This window comes from Anser anser (assembly GCF_964211835.1).
Source record: "Anser anser genome assembly, chromosome: W".
Classification (NCBI taxonomy): Eukaryota; Metazoa; Chordata; class Aves; order Anseriformes; family Anatidae; genus Anser; species Anser anser.
The window spans coordinates 17112528-17135827 of NC_139731.1; the positions used below are offsets into that span (position 1 = coordinate 17112528).

A 23300-nucleotide genomic window follows, 5' to 3' on the forward strand; every position below is an offset into this window, starting at 1 on the left:
TTAACAGAAAAAGCTTGTTTGGCATGGCAGTGCCTGATGGCAGTGTGTTTCCACAGGTGAAGAGGTGCCTGAAGCCCCATCCTGTCTAGCCTGCGCACACCTCGCTGAGAAGGAAAGCCGCTTTCCAGTAATTCAGAAAGCCAAGTTACGTCTCGGCCTTGAGCATCTGGGGCGTGTGCCTGTGCTTTTGGGCCTGTCTGTAGCGTTTGGCACCTGCATTAGTACTTGCTTGGCATATGTTTAGGCTTTTGGGGCCTGTGTCTTGGGGGTGTGTGGAGCTGCTTGTACACCTTTGGGTACTGTGTCTGGGGGTGGGGTCAGGGCCTGCATCTGGCGGGGTTGGAAGGTGCTCCTACAATGTAGGGATCTGTATCTGTGGGGATTGGGAGCTGCTTGTACACAGTATGGGCTTGCGTTTGGGGGTGCGTGTTGGGAGCTGCTTGTAAACTGCAGGGATCTGCATCTGGAGGGGGTTGGGAGCTGCTTGTCCACCTTTGGGACTTGTATCTGGGGGGGGGGGAGCTGCTTGTACATCTTTGGGACTTGTATCTGGGGTGGGGGGGGAGCTGCTTGTTCACTGCAGGGTCCTGCCTTGGGCAGGGTTTGTAGCTGCTTGTACAGCTTTGGGGTCTGCAGCTGGGGGGTGGTTGAGAGGTGCTTGTCCACTGTAGGTGCCCACGTTTGGGGAGTTGGGAGCTGCTTGTACACTTTTGGGGCCTGCAGCTGGGAGGGGTTGTGAGATGCTTGTACATGCTAGGGGCTTCCCTGTATGGGGCTTTGGGGCCTGCCTCTGGGCGGGGGGTGATTGTGAGCTGCTTGCACACCCTTAGGGCCTGCCGCTGCGGGGGCTTGGTGCCTGTGTCTGGGGAGTGGGGGGGTTCAGAGCTGGTTGTACAGTATAGGAGCCTGCGTTGGGGGGGGGGTTGGGAGCTGCTCGTCCTCTAGACGCCTGGGTTGGGGGGGGGAGGTTTGGAGCTGCTTGTGCACCTTTGGGACTTGCATCTGGGGGGGGGGTTGGGAGCTGCTTGTACATCTTTCGGGCTTGCATCTGGAGGGGGTTGGGAGCTGCTTGTACACTGTTAGGGCCTGCCTTGGGGGGGGGTTGTGGCATGTGCCTTGGGGGTGGGGCTGGGAGCTGCTTCTATGCTGTAGGGGTCTGGGTCTTGGGGGGTTGGGGCTGTTTTTACACCTTTGGGGCGTGCCTCTGGGGAGGGTGGGGAGTTGCTTGTACACGCTAGGGGCTTCCCTCTATGGGGCTTTGGGGCCTGCCTCGGGGGGGGGGAGGGGTTGGAAGCTGCTTGCACACCCTTGGGGCCTGCCTCTGCGGGGGCTTGGTGCCTGCGTCTGGTGAGTGGGGGGTGGGGGGGGGGGTTCAGAGCTGGTTGTAGTGTAGGAGCCTGCGTTGGGGGGGGTTGGGAGCTGCTCGTACACTGGACGCCTGGTTTGGGGGGGGGGGGGAGGTTTGGAGCTGCTTGTGCACACTCGGGGCCTGCCTTTGCGGGGGCTTGGTGCCTGTGTCTGGGGGTTGGGGGGGTTCAGAGCTGGTTGTACAGTATAGGAGCCTGCGCTGGGGGGGTTTGGGAGCTGCTCGTACACTGGACGCCTGGGTTGGGGGGGAAGGTTTGGAGCTGCTTGTGCACCTTTGGGGCTTGCATCTGGGGGGGGTTGGGAGCTGCTTGTACACCTTTGGGACTTGCATCTGGGGGGGCTTGGGAGCTGCTTGTACACCTTTGGGACTTGTATCTGGGGGGGGAGTTGGGAGCTGCTTGTACACTGCAGGGTCCTGCCTTGGACATGGTTTGTAGCTGCTTGTACAGCTTTGGGGTCTGCAGCTGGGAGGGGTTGTGAGTTGCTTGTACATGCTAGGGGCTTCCCTCTATGGGGCTTTGGGGCCTGCCTCTGGGGGGGGGGGGGGTTGTTGTGAGCTGCTTGCACACCCTTGGGGCCTGCCTCTGCGGGGGCTTGGTGCCTGTGTCTGGGGAGCGGGGGGGTTCAGAGCTGGTTGTACAGTATAGGAGCCTGCGTTGGGGGGGGGGGGGGGGAAGGGAGCTGCTCGTACACTGGAAGCCTGGGTTGGGGGGGGGAGGTTTGGAGCTGCTTGTGCACCTTTGGGGCTTGCATCTGGGGGGGGTTGGGAGCTGCTTGTACACTGTTAGGGCCTGCCTTGGGGGGGGGGGGGTTGGGGCATGTGCCTTGGGGGTGGGGTTGGGAGCTGCTTTTATGCTGTAGGGGTCTGGGTCTTGGGGGGTTGGGGCTGTTTTTACAGCTTTGGGGCGTGCCTCTGGGGAGGGTTGTGAGTTGCTTGTACACGCTAGGGGCTTCCCTCTATGGGGCTTTGGGGCCTGCCTCTTGGGGGGGGGGGGCTTGGGAGCTGCTTGCACACCCTTGGGGCCTGCCTCTGCGGGGGCTTGGTGCCTGCGTCTGGTGAGTCTGTGGGGGGGGTTCAGAGCTGGTTGTAGTGTAGGAGCCTGCGTTGGGGGGGGGGTTGGGAGCTGCTCGTACACTGGAAGCCTGGGTTGGGGGGGGGAGGTATGGAGCTGCTTGTGCACCCTCGGGGCCTGCCTCTGTGGGGGCTTGGTGCCTGTGTCTGGGGAGTGGGGGGGTTCAGAGCTGGTTGTACAGTATAGGAGCCTGCGTTGGGGGGGGGTGGGAGCTGCTCGTACACTGGACGCCTGGGTTGGGGGGGAGGTTTGGAGCTGCTTGTACACCTTTGGGGCTTGTATGTGGGGGGTTCGGGTGCTGGTTGTACACCTTTGGGGCCTGCCTCTGGGGAGGGAGGGTGGGGAGTTGCTTGTACACCTTTGGGGCCTGCGTCTTGGTGGGGGGGGGTTGGAGCTGGTTGTACACCTTTCGGGCTTGCGTCTGGAGGGGGTTGGGGCCTGCCTCTGGGGGGGTGGTTGTGAGCTGCTTGTACACCTTTGGGGCCTGCGTCTGGGGGGGGTGGGAGCTGCTTGCACACTGTTAGGGCCTGCCTTGGGGGGGGGGGTGGTTGGGAGCTGCTTCTACGCTGTAGGGGTCTGGGTCTTGGGAGGTTGGGGCTGTTTGTACACCTTTGGGGCGTGCCTCTGGGGAGTGTGTCTGGTGTTTGGGGGCTTTTCTGTAGCGTTTGGGGCTTGCATTTTGGCTTTGGGATGTGTCTTGAGCTTCTGGGGCCTAGCTGTAGTGCTTGGGGCCTGCATCTGGGGCTTTTCTGTAGCATTTTGGTCGCGTGTTTGTGATTTGGGGTCTGTATCCAGGGTTTTGCCTTTTTTGTAGTTTTCAGCTTCATGTCAGTTTCTTTGTCGGTTTCCTGGGGTTGGGGCAGTTTGGGGTTTGGATCATTAGTCAGTGTCATTAGCGTTGGGGGGTTGATACGAAGGGTTAGGGTTGTGGTTAGAGTTGTTAGGGTTAAAGGGAATAAGGATTTTAGGGTAAGGGGATCAAGGTTGTGGGAATAAAAATGTTTTTGCACAGAGTTACATTGTTTAGAGGGAAGGAAGGTGGTGTTGAGATATGCTTGCAGTGATAAGAAAGCTTACCAGACAACCTTGTGAAATGCAGACAACCAGAATCCTTAGAGCAATTGGTTGGAAATCACGGTGTAAGAAACATTACCACCTCAAAGAGGAAAACAGTCAAGGAAAAAAGAAAATTGACTTGTAACAGGCCAGCAGCTGTGTATTTTCAGTGAAGTACCGGATAGATTGTGAACCTGGATTACCCAGTCAATGGGGAAACTGAAGCAAAGAATCTCAGAGCTGGTGAGGAGCTGAAGTAAAGGAGTTGGGAAGAGAGAGGTATTGCAGCAGGTACGCTGTGGCTGTGAGGTGCCTCATGGTGTGCTTTTCTCTCGTCTCTGCAGGGGCTTCGTGCAGTCTTGGACAGGGAAATCCCCGTGTCACGGAGCAGTGAGGGAAGGTGAGAGTTTTATCAGCCTGGTGATCCCTTATCTGAAGCGAAGGGAAGACATTCAGGTGTTTCCCTCTGAGGGTCTGAGGTGAGGCTGTTTGGGACAGAGGAGCAATGTGGCAGGTGGTCGCTTGCAAGCACAGTGGTCATTTTGTCCTTCTGTGTTCCCAGGTGGCATGGGTGATGGTGGCTGTTCCTTTCGAGCTTGGATCTAACTTGCAGGTACAGAGGCAAGTGGACTGCTGTTTTGAAACGAAAACATTAAATATGGGGTGACTTCTGTTGTTGAGGGATGGGTGCTAATGCTGTCAGCTGACTGTTTGTCTTCTGACTGTGTTTTCCTTTGTTCAGGCTGAAACGCAGTGTGCAGTACAGGACGTCACGACCCGAGCTACCTCTGGAGTGACTCTGGTGAGTGATGAACAGAGGTAGCTGTTATTTTTGGGGTGCGGCTGTCGCTGCAATTTTTTTAACTACATCAAATAGAGTAAAATTCCAGTTTCTCTTTTGGAGGTGCTCTAGGAGGCTTCAGAGAACGGGTGGAAGCATCTGCCACGTGGGGTAGGTAAGCAGCTGAGGTAAAGGAGGGGATGAGGGTAACTGTCCTGAGGGTGCAGTGGCTTTTGCTGCTGTGGTTGCTTTCTGTTCTGTTTATCAGGTGCCACAGGCAAGGTGGGCTGTGATAGTCCTTGGAATAGGAGCAAAGCAGGTCACTGGAATGCTGTTTGGTTCCTGAGACAGGAGTTGTAGAGGAGAAAAGCTTTCAATATTCAAAGCTGAAGCCAAAACATGGGGATTGTTGCTTCTAGAAACAACCCAGTTCTCTTGTCTGCACCCTGCATGCTGTTGAGCTAAGCCATATAAATAGATACATAAACCACAGGTGTTGCTTCTCCTCTTTCTACTTTGTGCTTTGCCCCTCCCCTTTCCCAGGTGATTGGCTTTGGGTTCCAGGCAGGGCCTGGTGGTCACTGAGTCACAGGCATCCCATCAGAGAGCTCATTCTGCCTGGGCTGCACTTTGGGGTAAGTGCTTTGTTTTTCCTTCAGTGAGTTGGAGGTTTCTTTAGGTGGTTAAGAGTCTATGGACTGATGCGTTTCCAAGTAGAGACCGGTACGCCCATCTTTGTGAGGTAACAGCTAGTAGGATCTGTTAGAGTAAACCAATCTAGTAATAGGTGCCTGTATTGCATGCAGCTCTTCTTCAGGTGAGTAATTGTTATAGCGTCTTTACGGATAGGATGGCAGTGTTACTTTGTGTGTTTACTTTGTGGTTCTGGGTCCGTTATGATTTCTGCAGAATTAAGGCAAATATTATGAAAGTTATAACCTTGGTGGCAAAGTGATGGAGCAGGGTTTAGGAGATAAGTATCATCGAAGCTCCCTGTGTAAGCATGTGTCTGAAAAGAGCAGCAGTAGGCGTGTAAGGGGTAGTCTTTTTCAGGGTTAGGGACAGTTTGTTTTATTTTTGGAGCTTTTGCCTGTGGTTTGTGTGGCTGTGGAGTCTTTAGACGTTGCAGCCTTCTAGTTTTTAAGTGCTTGGAATTCACGTAATAGAGGTGTGCTTAGGAGGTGTTGCTGGTTAACTTGTTTTTGGGAAATGGTGGGGTACGGTTCCTTTTTTTTTGAGTTATCTTTTAATCTCTAGGTATATCAAGTCATTTGCATAACTGTCCAGAGGCTTCACAAGGAGCTTCAGTATGCATCAGAAGGGGATTGACCGCATAAGTGCAGTATTACGGAGAGACTGAGCAGGGTCACCGTTCTCATCTGTAAAGGAGAAGTCTGTGATTACCCCTGTTGGGGCTGCTGTGCATTCATGGCCTTTTGGTATTTGTGGACCTGAGGGTGTGTTTTTTTTTTTTCTGGCTCTCGTCTCTGTGTTTGAGTCCTCTGCAAGGAGCAGTACTGTTTGCGTGTCCATCACGGATATGACCTCCTCTTTTTGTTTCTTGTAGCCCAGGGCATGGGCCCGGACACTTGAATGAGGCACGAGGGTGATGCATCTCCTTGGGATGTTAGGTGAGCGAAGCGGTGGTACTGGGTTGGGGAACGTGGGTCTGGGGCTTCTTGGCTGTTGGGGTAGGGGAGGAAAGAAGAGGAGTGGGTATAGACTGTTTTGTGGATTGTCATTTTTGTTTGTTTTTTCTCCTTGGTCTAAGCCACGTGACCTTGGCTCAGCACAGTAAATGGAAATGCTGAGCCTGGATCGGGAAGGTGAGTGGAGAAAAGTTGGGAAAAGGGCATTGGTTTTGGTTTGGTAGTCTATTGGTCCCACCTCTGGGTGACTCCTCTTTTCCAGGGACGAAGAAGATACTGGGAACATCCTAGTTGGCCTCTGTGGTCCACCTTGAGGATGGATTGTGACCCCTGAGAATTAAGTCCAGGGGCAAATACTGTGTGTTTGGGGGTGGTTGGCAGGGGAAGGCGGGCAGTTGTCTGGAGTTGGTCTATCTGACTTCAGTAGCAGAGCAGGTCAGTGGACTACTGTTTTGTTTTTGAGGTGGGTGTTTCACTGGAAGAAGTTTGGCTGGTGTGCCAGTGCCCGATGGCACTTTATTTCTGCAGGTGAAGAGGAGCCTCGTGCCGGAAGCAATGTCCTGGCTAGCCTTCGTGTTCCTTGATGAGGATGGAACCTGCCTCCCATCATTCCCAAGCTAAGTTGCGGGGCAAGTGCTATGTTTGCTTTCGGGTTTTGAATGCACACATAGGGCGAGGGTCTGTGCTTTTAAGTCATTGCTGTGGATGGGGCTTTTTAGGATTGATCACGGTCAGACAGTGTGTGGGGGCGTGGGATTCTGTCAGGTAGGGCTTGAGCACGTGCCAGGCAGGGCAGTTCCAGCTTGGTGTCTGTGTTCTGTGTTGTCTGTGCTGTGCTGTTGCTCCTGGTGCTTGGCAGGCCCTGGGGAAGCCATCCTGAGGGTGTTGAACACTTGACCTCACTGGAATAATGCTGATGCTCAAACGGAAGCTGGGCATTTCTTGTCTTGCAGTGGGAGCCTAAAGAGATCATTTCTTCTGTGCGTGTAATTTTTTTGTATCAAATGTTTCTTGATGCGATTATCATATGTTACACGCTCCTCAGGTCTTGATATCCTCATTGCCTTTTTCCACTGGACGGATTAGATGGGCAACTTGTTAGCCACACCAAAGGTCCTAAATGCTTGTTTCATCATCGTAGGGCTGATCTGAGCACTTCTTGACTTGCAGTCGCAGCTTAAAGCGCAGATGTGTTTCAGGTCTTGTGCATCATATTCGATTTCAGATGGCATCTGTTTCCATCCTCGCTGTTGCGGAAGTCATGTGGGCTTCATCAGGAGCTCTGTCTTGGGAGTTCATTTCCGAAGCATTTTTCTTCTGGGGTTTGCACTCCCCATCCTTCTGGTCTCTTGCCTTGAAGGCAGGCTTTTTATGCCTCCATCATCCCAGTTCTGGCAGTTGCTTCCAGTCGCATGTCGTGACATTTGAGTCTCTCCTTGGGTCTGCTGCAGAGCACCTGTTCTGACTTGCTGTCGCTGTATGGCTTCCCTCTGGGAGTCCTCTTTTTTTTTGCGCCTTGTGTTGTGTGTTTTGTTCGTAATGTTTGTAGCGTGCCTGTGTGTGTGTGTTTGGCCTGGAGCTGTCCTGCCTGGCAGTTAGTGATGGTAGCTAACGTGGCGGTGTACTAATACATTGTCCGGACTGTTTTGGCAAAGACATCCGGTCTGCCTCTGGGCACGTACTGAAGGGCAGCTGGCACAGAGTCATCTCCGTGGTGTTTGGCAAATGTGGAGGGGGAGACTTGAGCTGCTTGCGAGCAGCTGTTTGCATAGTGCTTGAATAGTGCTAGAGGAGAGGTCTGTCATTGAATCTTGAAAGCTCGCAGATGTGGGGTTTTGATTTTTTGTATGTATTTCGTTCCCCTCCCCAGTAGAGGGGTAAACCTTAGGAGGAACTGGTCACAGGAAAGAGCTCCTTTTGGAACTGTCAAGGACTCGGTAGGCAACCCGGTGACTGGCTTGATCTACTTTCCAGGTGCTGAGGTAAGGGGGCTGCTGTTTTGAAATGATAAAATTAGCCATGGGGTCCCTTGTGTTGTTGAGGGATGGGTGCTAATGCTGGCAGCTGAATGATTATCTTCTGACTGTTTTCATTTGTTAAAGCTGAAACACAGCGTACAACCTGGGACTTCACGACCAGAGCTGGTTTTGGCAAGGTGAGCGATGAACAGATGTAGCAGTTATTTTAGGGGTGCGGTTGTCACTGCAGTTACTTAACTACACAAAATACAGTTAAAGTCCTGTTTATATTCCAGAGGTGTTGTAGCTGGCTTAAGAGAGCAGATGGAAGCATCTGCCTCGAGGGCAGGTGAGGGGGCAGAGTAAGGGAGCAGGTGAGAGTACCTGTCCTAGCTGTGCTGCGGCTTTGGATGCTGCCGCGGCCTATGCTTTTCTTTTTTTTTCGCAGGTGCCTCGCACAGACTCAGAGGGGCCAAGCTGCACTCTGAAGAGCAGCACGAGAAGGGCAGGCTGGTCGTGAGTGGAGCAGTGGAGCAGAATGGCCAAGTTGCGCAAGGTGACTGCGAAGGGTATCCATCTTGCTTTGCAGGTGCCATGGCAGGCTCTACACAGAAGTGGCTGAGGATTTGAGAAGAGGTTACAGAGCATCAAGGAGCGGCACGTGCAGTGACGGTTTCCAAACGGTATGGTTGCTTTCTCTTCTGTTGGTCACGTGCCACAGGCAAGGTGGGCTGTGACACTAGTCTTTAGAATCGGAGCAAAGCAGGTCACTTGAATGCCGCGGGGCATCTGAGAAGGGTGTTTTAACAGAAAAAGCTTGTCTGGCATGGCAGTGCCTGATGGCAGTGTGTTTCCACAGGTGAAGAGGTGCCTGAAGCCCCATCCTGTCTAGCCTGCGCACACCTCGCTGAGAAGGAAAGCCGCTTTCCAGTAATTCAGAAAGCCAAGTTACGTCTCGGCCTCGAGCATCTGGGGCGTGTGCCTGTGCTTTTGGGCCTGTCTGTAGCGTTTGGCACCTGCATTAGTACTTGCTTGGCATATGTTTAGGCTTTTGGGGCCTGTGTCTTGGGGGGGGTGTGGAGCTGCTTGTACACCTTTGGGGACTGTGTTTTGGGGGTGGGGTCAGGGCCTGCATCTGGGGGGGTTGGAAGCTGCTCCTACAATGTAGGGATCTGTATCTGTGGGGGTTGGGAGCTGCTTGTACAATGTAGGGATCTACATCTGAAGTGGGTTGGGAGCTGCTTGTACATCTTTGGGACTTGCATCTGGAGGGGGTTGGGAGCTGCTTGTCCACCTTTGGGACTTGTATCTGGGGTGGGGGGGGAGCTGCTTGTACACTGCAGGGTCCTGCCTTGGGCATGGTTTGTAGCTGCTTGTACAGCTTTGGGGTCTGCAGCTGGGGGGTGGTTGAGAGGTGCTTGTCCACTGTAGGTGCCTACGTTTGGGGAGTTGGGAGCTGCTTCTACGCTTTTGGGGCCTGCAGTTGGGAGGGGTTGTGAGTTGCTTGTACACGCTAGGGGCTTCCCTGTATGCGGCTTTGGGGCTTGCCTCGGGGGGGGTGGTTGGGAGCTGCTTGCACACCCTTGGGGCCTTCTCTGCGGGGTCTTGGTGCCTGTGTCTGGGGAGCGGGGGGGTTCAGAGCTGGTTGTACAGTATAGGAGCCTGCGTTGGGGAGGGGTTGAGAGCTGCTCGTACACTGGACTCCTGGGTTGGGGGGGAGGTTTGGAGCTGCCTTGTGCACTTTTGGGGCTTGCATCTGGGGGGGGGTCGGGTGCTGGTTGTACACCTTTGGGGCCTGCCTCTGGGGAGGGAGCGTGGGGAGGGAGTTGCTTGTACACCTTTGGGGCCTGCCTTGGGGGGGGTTGGGGCATGTGCCTTGGGGGATGGGGTTGGGAGCTGCTTCTATGCTGTAGGGGTCTGGGTCTTGGGGGTTTGGGGCTGTTTGTACACCTTTGGGGTGTGCCTCTGGGGAGGGCGGGGAGTTGCTTGTACACCTTTGGGGCCTGCGTCTGGGGGTGGGTCGTGGCCCGCTTGTAGACTTCTGCAGCCTGCGTCTGGTGTTTGGGGGCTTTTCTGTAGCATTTGGGGCTTGCATTTTGGCTTTGGGATGTGTCTTGAGCTTCTGGGGCCTAGCTGTAGTGCTTGGGGCCTGCATCTGGGGCTTTTCTGTAGCATTTTGGTCGCGTGTTTGTGATTTGGGGTCTGTATCCAGGGTTTTGCCTTTTTTGTAGTTTTCAGCTTCATGTCAGTTTCTTTGTCGGTTTCCTGGGGTTGGGGCAGTTTGGGGTTTGGATCATTAGTCAGTGTCATTAGCGTTGGGGGGTTGATACGAAGGGTTAGGGTTGTGGTTAGAGTTGTTAGGGTTAAAGGGAATAAGGATTTTAGGGTAAGGGGATCAAGGTTGTGGGAATAAAAATGTTTTTGCACAGAGTTACATTGTTTAGAGGGAAGGAAGGTGGTGTTGAGATATGCTTGCAGTGATAAGAAAGCTTACCAGACAACCTTGTGAAATGCAGACAACCAGAATCCTTAGAGCAATTGGTTGGAAATCACGGTGTAAGAAACATTACCACCTCAAAGAGGAAAACAGTCAAGGAAAAAAGAAAATTGACTTGTAACAGGCCAGCAGCTGTGTATTTTCAGTGAAGTACCGGATAGATTGTGAACCTGGATTACCCAGTCAATGGGGAAACTGAAGCAAAGAATCTCAGAGCTGGTGAGGAGCTGAAGTAAAGGAGTTGGGAAGAGAGAGGTATTGCAGCAGGTACGCTGTGGCTGTGAGGTGCCTCATGGTGTGCTTTTCTCTCGTCTCTGCAGGGGCTTCGTGCAGTCTTGGACAGGGAAATCCCCGTGTCACGGAGCAGTGAGGGAAGGTGAGAGTTTTATCAGCCTGGTGATCCCTTATCTGAAGCGAAGGGAAGACATTCAGGTGTTTCCCTCTGAGGGTCTGAGGTGAGGCTGTTTGGGACAGAGGAGCAATGTGGCAGGTGGTCGCTTGCAAGCACAGCGGTCATTTTGTCCTTCTGTGTTCCCAGGTGGCATGGGTGATGGTGGCCGTTCCTTTCGAGCTTGGATCTAACTTGCAGGTACAGAGGCAAGTGGACTGCTATTTGAAACGAAAACATTAAATATGGGGTGACTTCTGTTGTTGAGGGATGGGTGCTAATGCTGTCAGCTGAATGTTCATGGTCTGACTGTGTTTTCCTTTGTTCAGGCTGAAACGCAGTGTGCAGTACAGGACGTCACGACCCGAGCTACCTCTGGAGTGACTCTGGTGAGTGATGAACAGAGGTAGCTGTTATTTTTGGGGTGCGGCTGTCGCTGCAATTTTTTTAACTACATCAAATAGAGTAAAATTCCAGTTTCTCTTTTGGAGGTGCTCTAGGAGGCTTCAGAGAACGGGTGGAAGCATCTGCCACGTGGGGTAGGTAAGCAGCTGAGGTAAAGGAGGGGATGAGGGTAACTGTCCTGAGGGTGCAGTGGCTTTTGCTGCTGTGGTTGCTTTCTGTTCTGTTTATCAGGTGCCACAGGCAAGGTGGGCTGTGATAGTCCTTGGAATAGGAGCAAAGCAGGTCACTGGAATGCTGTTTGGTTCCTGAGACAGGAGTTGTAGAGGAGAAAAGCTTTCAATATTCAAAGATGAAGCAAAAAAAAATAAACCACAGCTGCTGCTTCTCCTCTTTCTACTTTCTTGTGTTTTGCCCCTCCCCTTTCCCAGGTGACTGGCTTTGGGTTCCAGGGAGGGCCTGGTGGTCATTGAGTCACAGGCATCCCATCAGAGAGCTCATTCTGCCTGGGCTGCACTTTGGGGTAAGTGCTTTGTTTTTCCTTCAGTGAGTTGCAGGTTTCTTTAGGTGGTTAAGAGTCTATGGACTGATGCGTTTCCAAGTAGAGACCGGTACGCCCATCTTTGTGAGGTAACAACTAGTAGGATCTGTTAGAGTAAACCAATCTAGTAATAGGTGCCTGTATTGCATGCAGCTCTTCTTCAGGTGAGTAATTGTTATAGCGTCTTTACGGATAGGATGGCAGTGTTACTTTGTGTGTTTACTTTGTGGTTCTGGGTCCGTTATGATTTCTGCAGAATTAAGGCAAATATTATGAAAGTTATAACCTTGGTGGCAAAGTGATGGAGCAGGGTTTAGGAGATAAGTATCATCGAAGCTCCCTGTGTAAGCATGTGTCTGAAAAGAGCAGCAGTAGGCGTGTAAGGGGTAGTCTTTTTCAGGGTTAGGGACAGTTTGTTTTATTTTTGGAGCTTTTGCCTGTGGTTTGTGTGGCTGTGGAGTCTTTAGACGTTGCAGCCTTCTAGTTTTTAAGTGCTTGGAATTCACGTAATAGAGGTGTGCTTAGGAGGTGTTGCTGGTTAACTTGTTTTTGGGAAATGGTGGGGTACGGTTCCTTTTTTTTTGAGTTATCTTTTAATCTCTAGGTATATCAAGTCATTTGCATAACTGTCCAGAGGCTTCACAAGGAGCTTCAGTATGCATCAGAAGGGGCTTGACCGCATAAGTGCAGTATTACGGAGAGACTGAGCAGGGTCACCGTTCTCATCTGTAAAGGAGAAGTCTGTGATTACCCCTGTTGGGGCTGCTGTGCATTCATGGCCTTTTGGTATTTGTGGACCTGAGGGTGTGTTTTTTTTTTTTCTGGCTCTCGTCTCTGTGTTTGAGTCCTCTGCAAGGAGCTGTACTGTTTGCGTGTCCATCACGGATATGACCTCCTCTTTTTGTTTCTTGTAGCCCAGGGCATGGGCACGGACACTTGAATGAGGCACGAGGGTGATGCATCTCCTTGGGATGTTAGGTGAGCGAAGCGGTGGTACTGGGTTGGGGAACGTGGGTCTGGGGCTTCTTGGCTGTTGGGGTAGGGGAGGAAAGAAGAGGAGTGGGTATAGACTGTTTTGTGGATTGTCATTTTTGTTTGTTCTTTCTCCTTGGTCTAAGCTACGTGACCTTGGCTCAGCACAGTAAATGGAAGCGCTAAGCCTGGATCGGGAAGGTGAGTGGAGAAAAGTTGGGAAAAGGGCATTGGTTTTGGTTTGGTAGTCTATTGGTCCCACCTCTGGGTGACTCCTCTTTTCTGGGGACGAAGAAGATACTGGGAACATCCTAGTTGGCCTCTGTGGTCCACCTTGAGGATGGATTGTGACCCCTGAGAATTAAGTCCAGGGGCAAATACTGTGTGTTTGGGGGTGGTTGGCAGGGGAAGGAGGGCAGTTGTCTGGAGTTGGTCTATCTGACTTCAGTAGCAGAGCAGGTCAGTGGACTACTGTTTTGTTTTTGAGGTGGGTGTTTCACTGGAAGAAGTTTGGCTGGTGTGCCAGTGCCCGATGGCACTTTATTTCTGCAGATGAAGAGGAGCCTCGTGCCGGAAGCAATGTCCTGGCTAGCCTTCGTGTTCCTTGATGAGGATGGAACCTGCCTCCCATCATTCCCAAGCTAAGTTGCGGGGCAAGTGCTATGTTTGCTTTCGGGTTTTGAATGCACACATAGGGCGAGGGTCTGTGCTTTTAAGTCATTGCTGTGGATGGGGCTTTTTAGGATTGATCACGGTCAGACAGTGTGTGGGGGCGTGGGATTCTGTCAGGTAGGGCTTGAGCACGTGCCAGGCAGGGCAGTTCCAGCTTGGTGTCTGTGTTCTGTGTTGTCTGTGCTGTGCTGTTGCTCCTGGTGCTTGGCAGGCCCTGGGGAAGCCGTCCTGAGGGTGTTGAACACTTGACCTCACTGGAATAATGCTGATGCTCAAACGGAAGCTGGGCATTTCTTGTCTTGCAGTGGGAGCCTAAAGAGATCATTTCTTCTGTGCGTGTAATTTTTTTGTATCAAATGTTTCTTGATGCGATTATCATATGTTACACGCTCCTCAGGTCTTGATATCCTCATTGCCTTTTTCCACTGGACGGATTAGATGGGCAACTTGTTAGCCACACCAAAGGTCCTAAATGCTTGTTTCATCATCGTAGGGCTTATCTGAGCACTTCTTGACTTGCAGTCGCAGCTTAAAGCGCAGATGTGTTTCAGGTCTTGTGCATCATATTCTGTTTCAGATGGCATCTGTTTCCATCCTCGCTGTTGCGGAAGTCATGTGGGCTTCATCAGGAGCTCTGTCTTGGGAGTTCATTTCCGAAGCATTTTTCTTCTGGGGTTTGCACTCCCCATCCTTCTGGTCTCTTGCCTTGAAGGCAGGCTTTTTATGCCTCCATCATCCCAGTTCTGGCAGTTGCTTCCAGTCGCATGTCGTGACATTTGAGTCTCTCCTTGGGTCTGCTGCAGAGCACCTGTTCTGACTTGCTGTCGCTGTATGGCTTCCCTCTGGGAGTCCTCTTTTTTTTTGCGCCTTGTGTTGTGTGTTTTGTTCGTAATGTTTGTAGCGTGCCTGTGTGTGTGTGTTTGGCCTGGAGCTGTCCTGCCTGGCAGTTAGTGATGGTAGCTAACGTGGCGGTGTACTAATACATTGTCCGGACTGTTTTGGCAAAGACATCTGCTCTGCCTCTGGGCACGTACTGAAGGGCAGCTGGCACAGAGTCATCTCCGTGGTGTTTGGCAAATGTGGAGGGGGAGACTTGAGCTGCTTGCGAGCAGCTGTTTGCATAGTGCTTGAATAGTGCTAGAGGAGAGGTCTGTCATTGAATCTTGAAAGCTCGCAGATGTGGGGTTTTGATTTTTTGTATGTATTTCGTTCCCCTCCCCAGTAGAGGGGTAAACCTTAGGAGGAACTGGTCACAGGAAAGAGCTCCTTTTGGAACTGTCAAGGACTCGGTAGGCAACCCGGTGACTGGCTTGATCTACTTTCCAGGTGCTGAGGTAAGGGGGCTGCTGTTTTGAAATGATAAAATTAGCCATGGGGTCCCTTGTGTTGTTGAGGGATGGGTGCTAATGCTGGCATCTGAATGATTATCTTCTGACTGTTTTCATTTGTTAAAGCTGAAACACAGCGTACAACCTGGGACTTCACGACCAGAGCTGGTTTTGGCAAGGTGAGCGATGAACAGATGTAGCAGTTATTTTAGGGGTGCGGTTGTCACTGCAGTTACTTAACTACACAAAATACAGTTAAAGTCCTGTTTATATTCCAGAGGTGTTGTAGCTGGCTTAAGAGAGCAGATGGAAGCATCTGCCTCGAGGGCAGGTGAGGGGGCAGAGTAAGGGAGCAGGTGAGAGTACCTGTCCTAGCTGTGCTGCGGCTTTGGATGCTGCCGCGGCCTATGCTTTTCTTTTTTTTTCGCAGGTGCCTCGCACAGACTCAGAGGGGCCAAGCTGCACTCTGAAGAGCAGCACGAGAAGGGCAGGCTGGTCGTGAGTGGAGCAGTGGAGCAGAATGGCCAAGTTGCACAAGGTGACTGCGAAGGGTATCCATCTTGCTTTGAAGGTGTCATGGCAGGCTCTACACAGAAGTGGCTGAGGATTTGAGAAGAGGTTACAGAGCATCAAGGAGCGGCACGTGCAGTGACGGTTTCCAAACGGTATGGTTGCTTTCTCTTCTGTTGGTCACGTGCCACAGGCAAGGTGGGCTGTGACACTAGTCTTTAGAATCGGAGCAAAGCAGGTCACTTGAATGCCGCAGGGCATCTGAGAAGGGTGTTTTAACAGAAAAAGCTTGTCTGGCATGGCAGTGCCTGATGGCAGTGTGTTTCCACAGGTGAAGAGGTGCCTGAAGCCCCATCCTGTCTAGCCTGCGCACACCTCGCTGAGAAGGAAAGCCGCTTTCCAGTAATTCAGAAAGCCAAGTTACGTCTCGGCCTCGAGCATCTGGGGCGTGTGCCTGTGCTTTTGGGCCTGTCTGTAGCGTTTGGCACCTGCATTAGTACTTGCTTGGCATATGTTTAGGCTTTTGGGGCCTGTGTCTTGGGGGGGGTGTGGAGCTGCTTGTACACCTTTTGGGACTGTGTTTTGGGGGTGGGGTCAGGGCCTGCATCTGGGGGGGTTGGAAGCTTCTCCTACAATGTAGGGATCTGTATCTGTGGGGGTTGGGAGCTGCTTGTACAATGTAGGGATCTACATCTGAAGTGGGTTGGGAGCTGCTTGTACATCTTTGGGACTTGCATCTGGAGGGGGTTGGGAGCTGCTTGTCCACCTTTGGGACTTGTATCTGGGGGGGGGGCGTGAGAGCTGCTTGTACACTGCAGGGTCCTGCCTTGGGCATGGTTTGTAGCTGCTTGTACAGCTTTGGGGTCTGCAGCTGGGGGGTGGTTGAGAGGTGCTTGTCCACTGTAGGTGCCTACGTTTGGGGAGTTGGGAGCTGCTTCTACGCTTTTGGGGCCTGCAGTTGGGAGGGGTTGTGAGTTGCTTGTACACGCTAGGGGCTTCCCTGTATGCGGCTTTGGGGCTTGCCTCGGGGGGGGTGGTTGGGAGCTGCTTGCACACCCTTGGGGCCTTCTCTGCGGGGTCTTGGTGCCTGTGTCTGGGGAGCGGGGGGGTTCAGAGCTGGTTGTACAGTATAGGAGCCTGCGTTGGGGAGGGGTTGAGAGCTGCTCGTACACTGGACTCCTGGGTTGGGGGGGAGGTTTGGAGCTGCCTTGTGCACCTTTGGGGCTTGCATCTGGGGGGGGGGTCGGGTGCTGGTTGTACACCTTTGGGGCCTGCCTCTGGGGAGGGAGCGTGGGGAGGGAGTTGCTTGTACACCTTTGGGGCCTGCCTTGGGGGGGGTTGGGGCATGTGCCTTGGGGGATGGGGTTGGGAGCTGCTTCTATGCTGTAGGGGTCTGGGTCGTGGGGGTTTGGGGCTGTTTGTACACCTTTGGGGTGTGCCTCTGGGGAGGGCGGGGAGTTGCTTGTACACCTTTGGGGCCTGCGTCTGGGGGTGGGTCGTGGCCCGCTTGTAGACTTCTGCAGCCTGCGTCTGGTGTTTGGGGGCTTTTCTGTAGCATTTGGGGCTTGCATTTTGGCTTTGGGATGTGTCTTGAGCTTCTGGGGCCTAGCTGTAGTGCTTGGGGCCTGCATCTGGGGCTTTTCTGTAGCATTTTGGTCGCGTGTTTGTGATTTGGGGTCTGTATCCAGGGTTTTGCCTTTTTTGTAGTTTTCAGCTTCATGTCAGTTTCTTTGTCGGTTTCCTGGGGTTGGGGCAGTTTGGGGTTTGGATCATTAGTCAGTGTCATTAGCGTCGGGGGGTTGATATGAAGGGTTAGGGTTGTGGTTAGAGTTGTTAGGGTTAAAGGGAATAAGGATTTTAGGGTAAGGGGATCAAGGTTGTGGGAATAAAAATGTTTTTGCACAGAGTTACATTGTTTAGAGGGAAGGAAGGTGGTATCGAGATATGCTTGCAGTGATAAGAAAGCTTACCAGACAACCTTGTGAAATGCAGACAACCAGAATCCTTAGAGCAATTGGTTGGAAATCACGGTGTAAGAAACATTACCACCTCAAAGAGGAAAACAGTCAAGGAAAAAAGAAAATCGACTTGTAACAGGCCAGCAGCTGTGTATTTTCAGTGAAGCACCGGGTAGATCGTGAACTTGGATTACCCAGTCAATGGGGAAACTGGGGAGGGTCCTGGTCACCGAGAGGAAAAAAAAATTTATATAAACTGTGTTATGGAACTAGTAGGTAGTTTGTGGGACGCCTGCCATTGCAATCGTGAATAAAAATGCTACTTCACTGAGATTCTTGCCTGAGCCTATGTTATTGGTTACAGAGTGTTTCTAACAAGGTGTTAGGGTTTTAAGGTTTCAGGGCTAAGGCACTAGGGTTGGGTTTCAGGGTTAGGGTTTTCAGGGTTTAGGGTTAGGATTTTAAGGTTGTTAGGGCTGGAGGTATAAGGGTTAGGGTTTGGGGGTTAGTGTGTTAAGGTTTTAAAGTATTTTGTGGTTTTAGTGTTGATAGGGTTTTTAGGGTTAGGGTCTTAGGGTTTTAGTTATGGTCAGGTATTTAGGGTTAGGGTTTTAAGGTCTTTTTTTTTTTTAAGGTTAGGGTCTCCAGCGTTAGGGCTTTGAGAATCTTTACGTTTTGGGTTAGGGTTTAGAGGGTCTTAATTTTTAGGGTTAGGGCTTTTAGGCGTAGGTCTAGTGTGGTAAATTTTATCAGGTTAGGACTGTAAGGGTTTTAAGGTTAGGGTTTCTAGGGTTTTTTGGGGTAGGGGTTAGGGTTAGATCCGTGGGAGCCGTAGTGTTAGGGGTCAGGGTTCTTAGGGGTTAGGCCCAATATTAGGGTGGAAGGCCAAAGTAAGGGGGGAGCCCCCCCAAAATTGAAGGGTCGAAGCCCCAAGTTAGGGGAAGGAACGTCAAAATTGTGGGGTCCCCCAAAATTGGGCGGAAGAGCTCTTAATGTTGGGGGAAACCCAAAAAAGGAGGGTGGGGGACTCTAAAATTGGTGGTGTCCCCCCCAAATTGGTTGTGTCCCCCCCAATTAGGGGAGGAACCCCCAAAATTGGATGGGCGAACCCCCAAATTGGGGGGAAGAAGACTTAAATGGAAGTGTGAAATTCCAGAATTGAATGTGGACCCCCCAGAACAGTCTTCAGGGGTTTAGTGTGGTAAATTTTATCGGGTTAGGGCTGTAATGGTTTTTAGGGTTAGGATTTCTAGGGTTTGTTGGGGTAGGGGTTAGGGTTAGATCCGTGGTTGCCATAGCGTTGGGGGTCAGGGTTCTTAGGGGTTAGGCCCAATATTAAGGAGGAATGCCAAAATAAGAGGGGGGGAGCTCCCCCCAAAATTGAAGGGTTGAAGCCCAAAGTTAGGGGAAGGAACGTCAAAATTGTGGGGTCCCTCAAAATTGGGCGGAAGAACTCTTAATATTAGGGGGGAACCCAAAAAAGGAGGGTGGGGGACTCTACAATTGGGGGGGACCCCCAAAATTGGTCGGGTCCCCCCAAATTAGGGGAGGAACCCCCAAAATTGGTCGGGTCCCCCCAAATTAGGGGAGGAACCCCCAAAATTGGGTGGGCGAACCCCCAAATTGGGGGGAAGAAGACTTAAATGGAAGTATGAAATTCCAGAATTGAATGTGGACCCCCCCCTAGAGCAGTCTTCAGGGGTTTAGTGTGGTAAATTTTATCGGGTTAGGGCTGTAAGGGTTTTTAGGGTTAGGGTTTCTAGGGTTTGTTGGGGTAGGGGTTAGGGTTAGATCCGTGGTTGCCGTAGGGTTAGGGGTCAAGGTTCTTAGGGGTGAGGCCTAATATTAGGGTGGAAGGCCAAACTAAGAGGGTGGGAGCCCCCCAAAATTGAAGGGTTGAAGCCCCAAGTTAGGGGAAGGAACGTCAAAATTGTGGGGTCCCCCAAAACTGGGTGGAAGAACTTTTAATATTAGGGGGGAACCCAAAAAAGGAGGGTGGGGGACTCTACAATTGGGGGGGACCCCTAAAATCGGTTGTGTCCCCCCCAATTAGGGGAGGAACCCCCAAAATTGGGTGGGCGAACCCCCAAATTGGGGGGAAGAAGACTTAAATGGAAGTGTGAAATTCCAGAATTGGATGTGGACCCCCCCAGAGCAGCAGTCTTCAGGGGTTTAGTGTGGTAAATTTTATCGGGTTAGGGCTGTAAGGGTTTTTAGGGTTAGGGTTTCTAGGGTTTGTTGGGGTAGGGGTTAGGGTTAGATCCGTGGGAGCCGTAGTGTTAGGGGTCAGGGTTCTTAGGGGTTAGGCCCAATATTAGGGTGGAAGGCCAAACTAAGAGGGTGGGAGCCCCCCAAAATTGAAGGGTTGAAGCCCCAAGTTAGGGGAAGGAACGTCAAAATTGTGGGGTCCCCCAAAATTGGGCGGAAGAACTTTTAATATTAGGGGGGAACCCAAAAGAGGAGGGTGGGGGACTCTAAAATCGGTTGTGTCCCCCCCAGTTAGGGGAGGAACCCCCAAAATAGGGTGGGCGAACCCCCAAATTGGGGGGAAGAAGACTTAAATGGAAGTGTGAAATTCCAGAATTGGATGTGGACCCCCCCCCAGACCTGGGGAGGAATCCCCAAACTTTGGGGGGACCCCCAAAATTGGGGTTGAAGCCCCAGATCCCGGGGAGCTAAGCCCCAAATTAAGGGAAGGAACCTCAAAAATGTGGTGAGAACACCAACATTGGGGGAAAGAACCTTAATATTAGGGTGGCAGGCCAAGAAAGGATGGTGGGAGGACTCCAAAATTGTGGGGGGCTTGGAATTGGGGGGAATCCCCAAAATGGAGGGGGAACCCCAAAACTGGGGGGGCGAAGCACCAAACTGGGGGAAGGAACCCCAAAATTGCGGGGAAGAACTCTGAAATGGAGAGGTGAAACCCCGAAATTGAGGGGAAACCCCCAAAACGGCGGGAAAACCCTCCATAAACACAAAACGAAACCGGTAATGTAACAGAGCAAAAAATGGCGTCCTACGGCAAGCTGCGAGGCTCAATTTTCTGGGGAGTGCTGGGAAATGTAGTTCTTGGGCACCGGGTTTCCGGGAATCCATATTGTTTTCCCAGAGCATGCCGGGAGATGTAGTTCTCGGACACTGGGCTTCCGGGAGGCCATGTTGGTTTCCCAGAGCTTGCCGGGAGATGTAGTCTTCCGGCACCGGGCTTCCGGGAGGCCATATTGGTTTCCCAGAGCATGCCGGGATATGTAGTTCCCGGGGCACTGCACTTCCGGGCGGCCATGTTGGGATTCCGCTGCATGCCGGGAGATGTAGTTTTCCGGCACTGGACTTCCGGGCGGCCATGTTTGTTGCCCATAGCATGCCGGGAGATGTAGTTCTCGGGTACTGGACTTCCGGGCGGCCATGTTGGATGCCCATAGCATGCCGGGAGATGTAGTTCTCGGGCACTGGACTTCCGGGCGGCCATGTTGGATGCCCAGAGCATGCCGGGAGATGTAGTTCTCGGGCATTGGACGTCCGGGCGGCCATATTGAATTAGGGTTAGGGTTAGGGTTAGGGTTTAGGGTTTGGCTAGGGCTTGGGGTTAGGGTTAGGGTTAGGGGTTAGGGGTTAGGGGTTAGGGTTAGGGTTAGGGTTAGGGTTAGGGTTAGGGTTAGGGTTAGGGGTTAGGGTTAGGGTTAGGGTTAGGGTTAGGGTTAGGGTTAGGGTTAGGGTTAGGGTTAGGGTTAGGGTTAGGGTTAGGGTTAGGGTTAGGGTTAGGGTTAGGGTTAGGGTTAGGGTTAGGGTTAGGGTTAGGGTTAGGGTTAGGGTTAGGGTTAGGGTTAGGGTTAGGGTTAGGGTTAGGGTTAGGGTTAGGGTTAGGGTTAGGGTTAGGGTTAGGGTTAGGGTTAGGGGTTAGGGTTAGGGTTAGGGTTAGGGTTAGGGGTTAGGGTTAGGGTTAGGGTTAGGGTTAGGGTTAGGGTTAGGGTTAGATCCGTTAGATCCGCTATTAGGGTTAGGGTTAGGGTTAGGGTTAGGGTTAGGGTTAGGGTTAGGGTTAGGGTTAGGGTTAGGGTTAGGGTTAGGGTTAGGGTTAGGGTTAGGGTTAGGGTTAGGGTTAGGGTTAGGGTTAGGGTTAGGGTTAGGGTTAGGGTTAGGGTTAGGGTTAGGGTTAGGGTTAGGGTTAGGGTTAGGGTTAGGGTTAGGGTTAGGGTTAGGGTTAGGGTTAGGGTTAGGGTTAGGGTTAGGGTTAGGGTTAGGGTTAGGGTTAGGGTTAGGGTTAGGGTTAGGGTTAGGGTTAGGGTTAGGGTTAGGGTTAGGGTTAGGGTTAGGGTTAGGGTTAGGGTTAGGGTTAGGGTTAGGGTTAGGGTTAGGGTTAGGGTTAGGGTTAGGGTTAGGGTTAGGGTTAGGGTTAGGGTTAGGGTTTAGGGTTAGGGTTAGGGTTAGGGTTAGGGTTAGGGTTAGGGTTAGGGTTAGGGTTAGGGTTAGGGTTAGGGTTAGGGTTAGGGTTAGGGTTAGATCCGCTATTAGGGTTAGGGTTAGGGTTAGGGTTAGGGTTAGGGTTAGGGTTAGGGTTAGGGTTAGGGTTAGGGTTAGGGTTAGGGTTAGGGTTAGGGTTAGGGTTAGGGTTAGGGTTAGGGTTAGGGTTAGGGTTAGGGTTAGGGTTAGGGTTAGGGTTAGGGTTAGGGTTAGGGTTAGGGTTAGGGTTAGGGTTAGGGTTAGGGTTAGGGTTAGGGTTAGGGTTAGGGTTAGGGTTAGGGTTAGGGTTAGGGTTAGGGTTAGGGTTAGGGTTAGGGTTAGGGTTAGGGTTAGGGTTAGGGTTAGGGTTAGGGTTAGGGTTAGGGTTAGGGTTAGGGTTAGGGTTAGGGTTAGGGTTAGGGTTAGGGTTAGGGTTAGGGTTAGGGTTAGGGTTAGGGTTAGGGTTAGGGTTAGGGTTAGGGTTAGGGTTAGGGTTAGGGTTAGGGTTAGGGTTAGGGTTAGGGTTAGGGTTAGGGTTAGGGTTAGGGTTAGGGTTAGGGTTAGGGTTAGGGTTAGGGTTAGGGTTAGGGTTAGGGTTAGGGTTAGGGTTAGGGTTAGGGTTAGGGTTAGGGTTAGGGTTAGGGTTAGGGTTAGGGTTAGGGTTAGGGTTAGGGTTAGGGTTAGGGTTAGGGTTAGGGTTAGGGTTAGGGTTAGGGTTAGGGTTAGGGTTAGGGTTAGGGTTAGGGTTAGGGTTAGGGTTAGGGTTAGGGTTAGGGTTAGGGTTAGGGTTAGGGTTAGGGTTAGGGTTAGGGTTAGGGTTAGGGTTAGGGTTAGGGTTAGGGTTAGGGTTAGGGTTAGGGTTAGGGTTAGGGTTAGGGTTAGGGTTAGGGTTAGGGTTAGGGTTAGGGTTAGGGTTAGGGTTAGGGTTAGGGTTAGGGTTAGGGTTAGGGTTAGGGTTAGGGTTAGGGTTAGGGTTAGGGTTAGGGTTAGGGTTAGGGTTAGGGTTAGGGTTAGGGTTAGGGTTAGGGTTAGGGTTAGGGTTAGGGTTAGGGTTAGGGTTAGGGTTAGGGTTAGGGTTAGGGTTAGGGTTAGGGTTAGGGTTAGGGTTAGGGTTAGGGTTAGGGTTAGGGTTAGGGTTAGGGTTAGGGTTAGGGTTAGGGTTAGGGTTAGGGTTAGGGTTAGGGTTAGGGTTAGGGTTAGGGTTAGGGTTAGGGTTAGGGTTAGGGTTAGGGTTAGGGTTAGGGTTAGGGTTAGGGTTAGGGTTAGGGTTAGGGTTAGGGTTAGGGTTAGGGTTAGGGTTAGGGTTAGGGTTAGGGTTAGGGTTAGGGTTAGGGTTAGGGTTAGGGTTAGGGTTAGGGTTAGGGTTAGGGTTAGGGTTAGGGTTAGGGTTAGGGTTAGGGTTAGGGTTAGGGTTAGGGTTAGGGTTAGGGTTAGGGTTAGGGTTAGGGTTAGGGTTAGGGTTAGGGTTAGGGTTAGGGTTAGGGTTAGGGTTAGGGTTAGGGTTAGGGTTAGGGTTAGGGTTAGGGTTAGGGTTAGGGTTAGGGTTAGGGTTAGGGTTAGGGTTAGGGTTAGGGTTAGGGTTAGGGTTAGGGTTAGGGTTAGGGTTAGGGTTAGGGTTAGGGTTAGGGTTAGGGTTAGGGTTAGGGTTAGGGTTAGGGTTAGGGTTAGGGTTAGGGTTAGGGTTAGGGTTAGGGTTAGGGTTAGGGT

At 52.0% G+C, this 23300-nt stretch overlaps 1 protein-coding gene across 36 annotated transcripts in view; it reads left to right on the forward strand.

Annotated features, from left to right (window-relative positions):
• Positions 1 to 15759, forward strand: part of LOC310888660 (uncharacterized protein) — a 44265-nt gene extending 28506 nt beyond the window's left edge. For 21 of the 36 annotated variants that reach the window (XR_014575999.1, XR_014576000.1, XR_014576008.1 and 18 more), the window contains 24 exons: positions 57 to 144; positions 3541 to 3740; positions 3842 to 3976; positions 4060 to 4110; positions 4240 to 4299; positions 4402 to 4453; positions 4822 to 4913; positions 5536 to 5735; positions 5846 to 5909; positions 6050 to 6104; positions 6190 to 7909; positions 8030 to 8568; positions 8745 to 10601; positions 10703 to 10837; positions 10921 to 10971; positions 11100 to 11159; positions 11262 to 11309; positions 11407 to 11695; positions 12318 to 12517; positions 12628 to 12691; positions 12832 to 12886; positions 13173 to 14691; positions 14812 to 15350; positions 15527 to 15759. Coding sequence is in view for 3 of the 36 variants with exons in the window: in XM_083815586.1 (XP_083671712.1) it covers positions 10933 to 10971; positions 11100 to 11159; positions 11271 to 11313; positions 11407 to 11498 (234 nt within the window). In the remaining 33 variants the exon portion in view is untranslated. Of the gene's footprint in view, positions 1 to 56; positions 145 to 168; positions 423 to 1282; positions 1348 to 2179; positions 2425 to 3540; positions 3741 to 3841; positions 3977 to 4059; positions 4111 to 4239; positions 4300 to 4401; positions 4454 to 4821; positions 4914 to 5535; positions 5736 to 5845; positions 5910 to 6049; positions 6105 to 6189; positions 7910 to 8029; positions 8569 to 8744; positions 10602 to 10702; positions 10838 to 10920; positions 10972 to 11099; positions 11160 to 11261; positions 11314 to 11406; positions 11696 to 12317; positions 12518 to 12627; positions 12692 to 12831; positions 12887 to 12970; positions 13145 to 13172; positions 14692 to 14811; positions 15351 to 15526 lie in introns of those variants that run through there. The other 15 variants (XR_014576027.1, XR_014576029.1, XR_014576001.1 and 12 more) reach the window with 15 other exon arrangements.
• The last annotated feature ends 7541 nt before the right edge of the window (positions 15760 to 23300 follow it).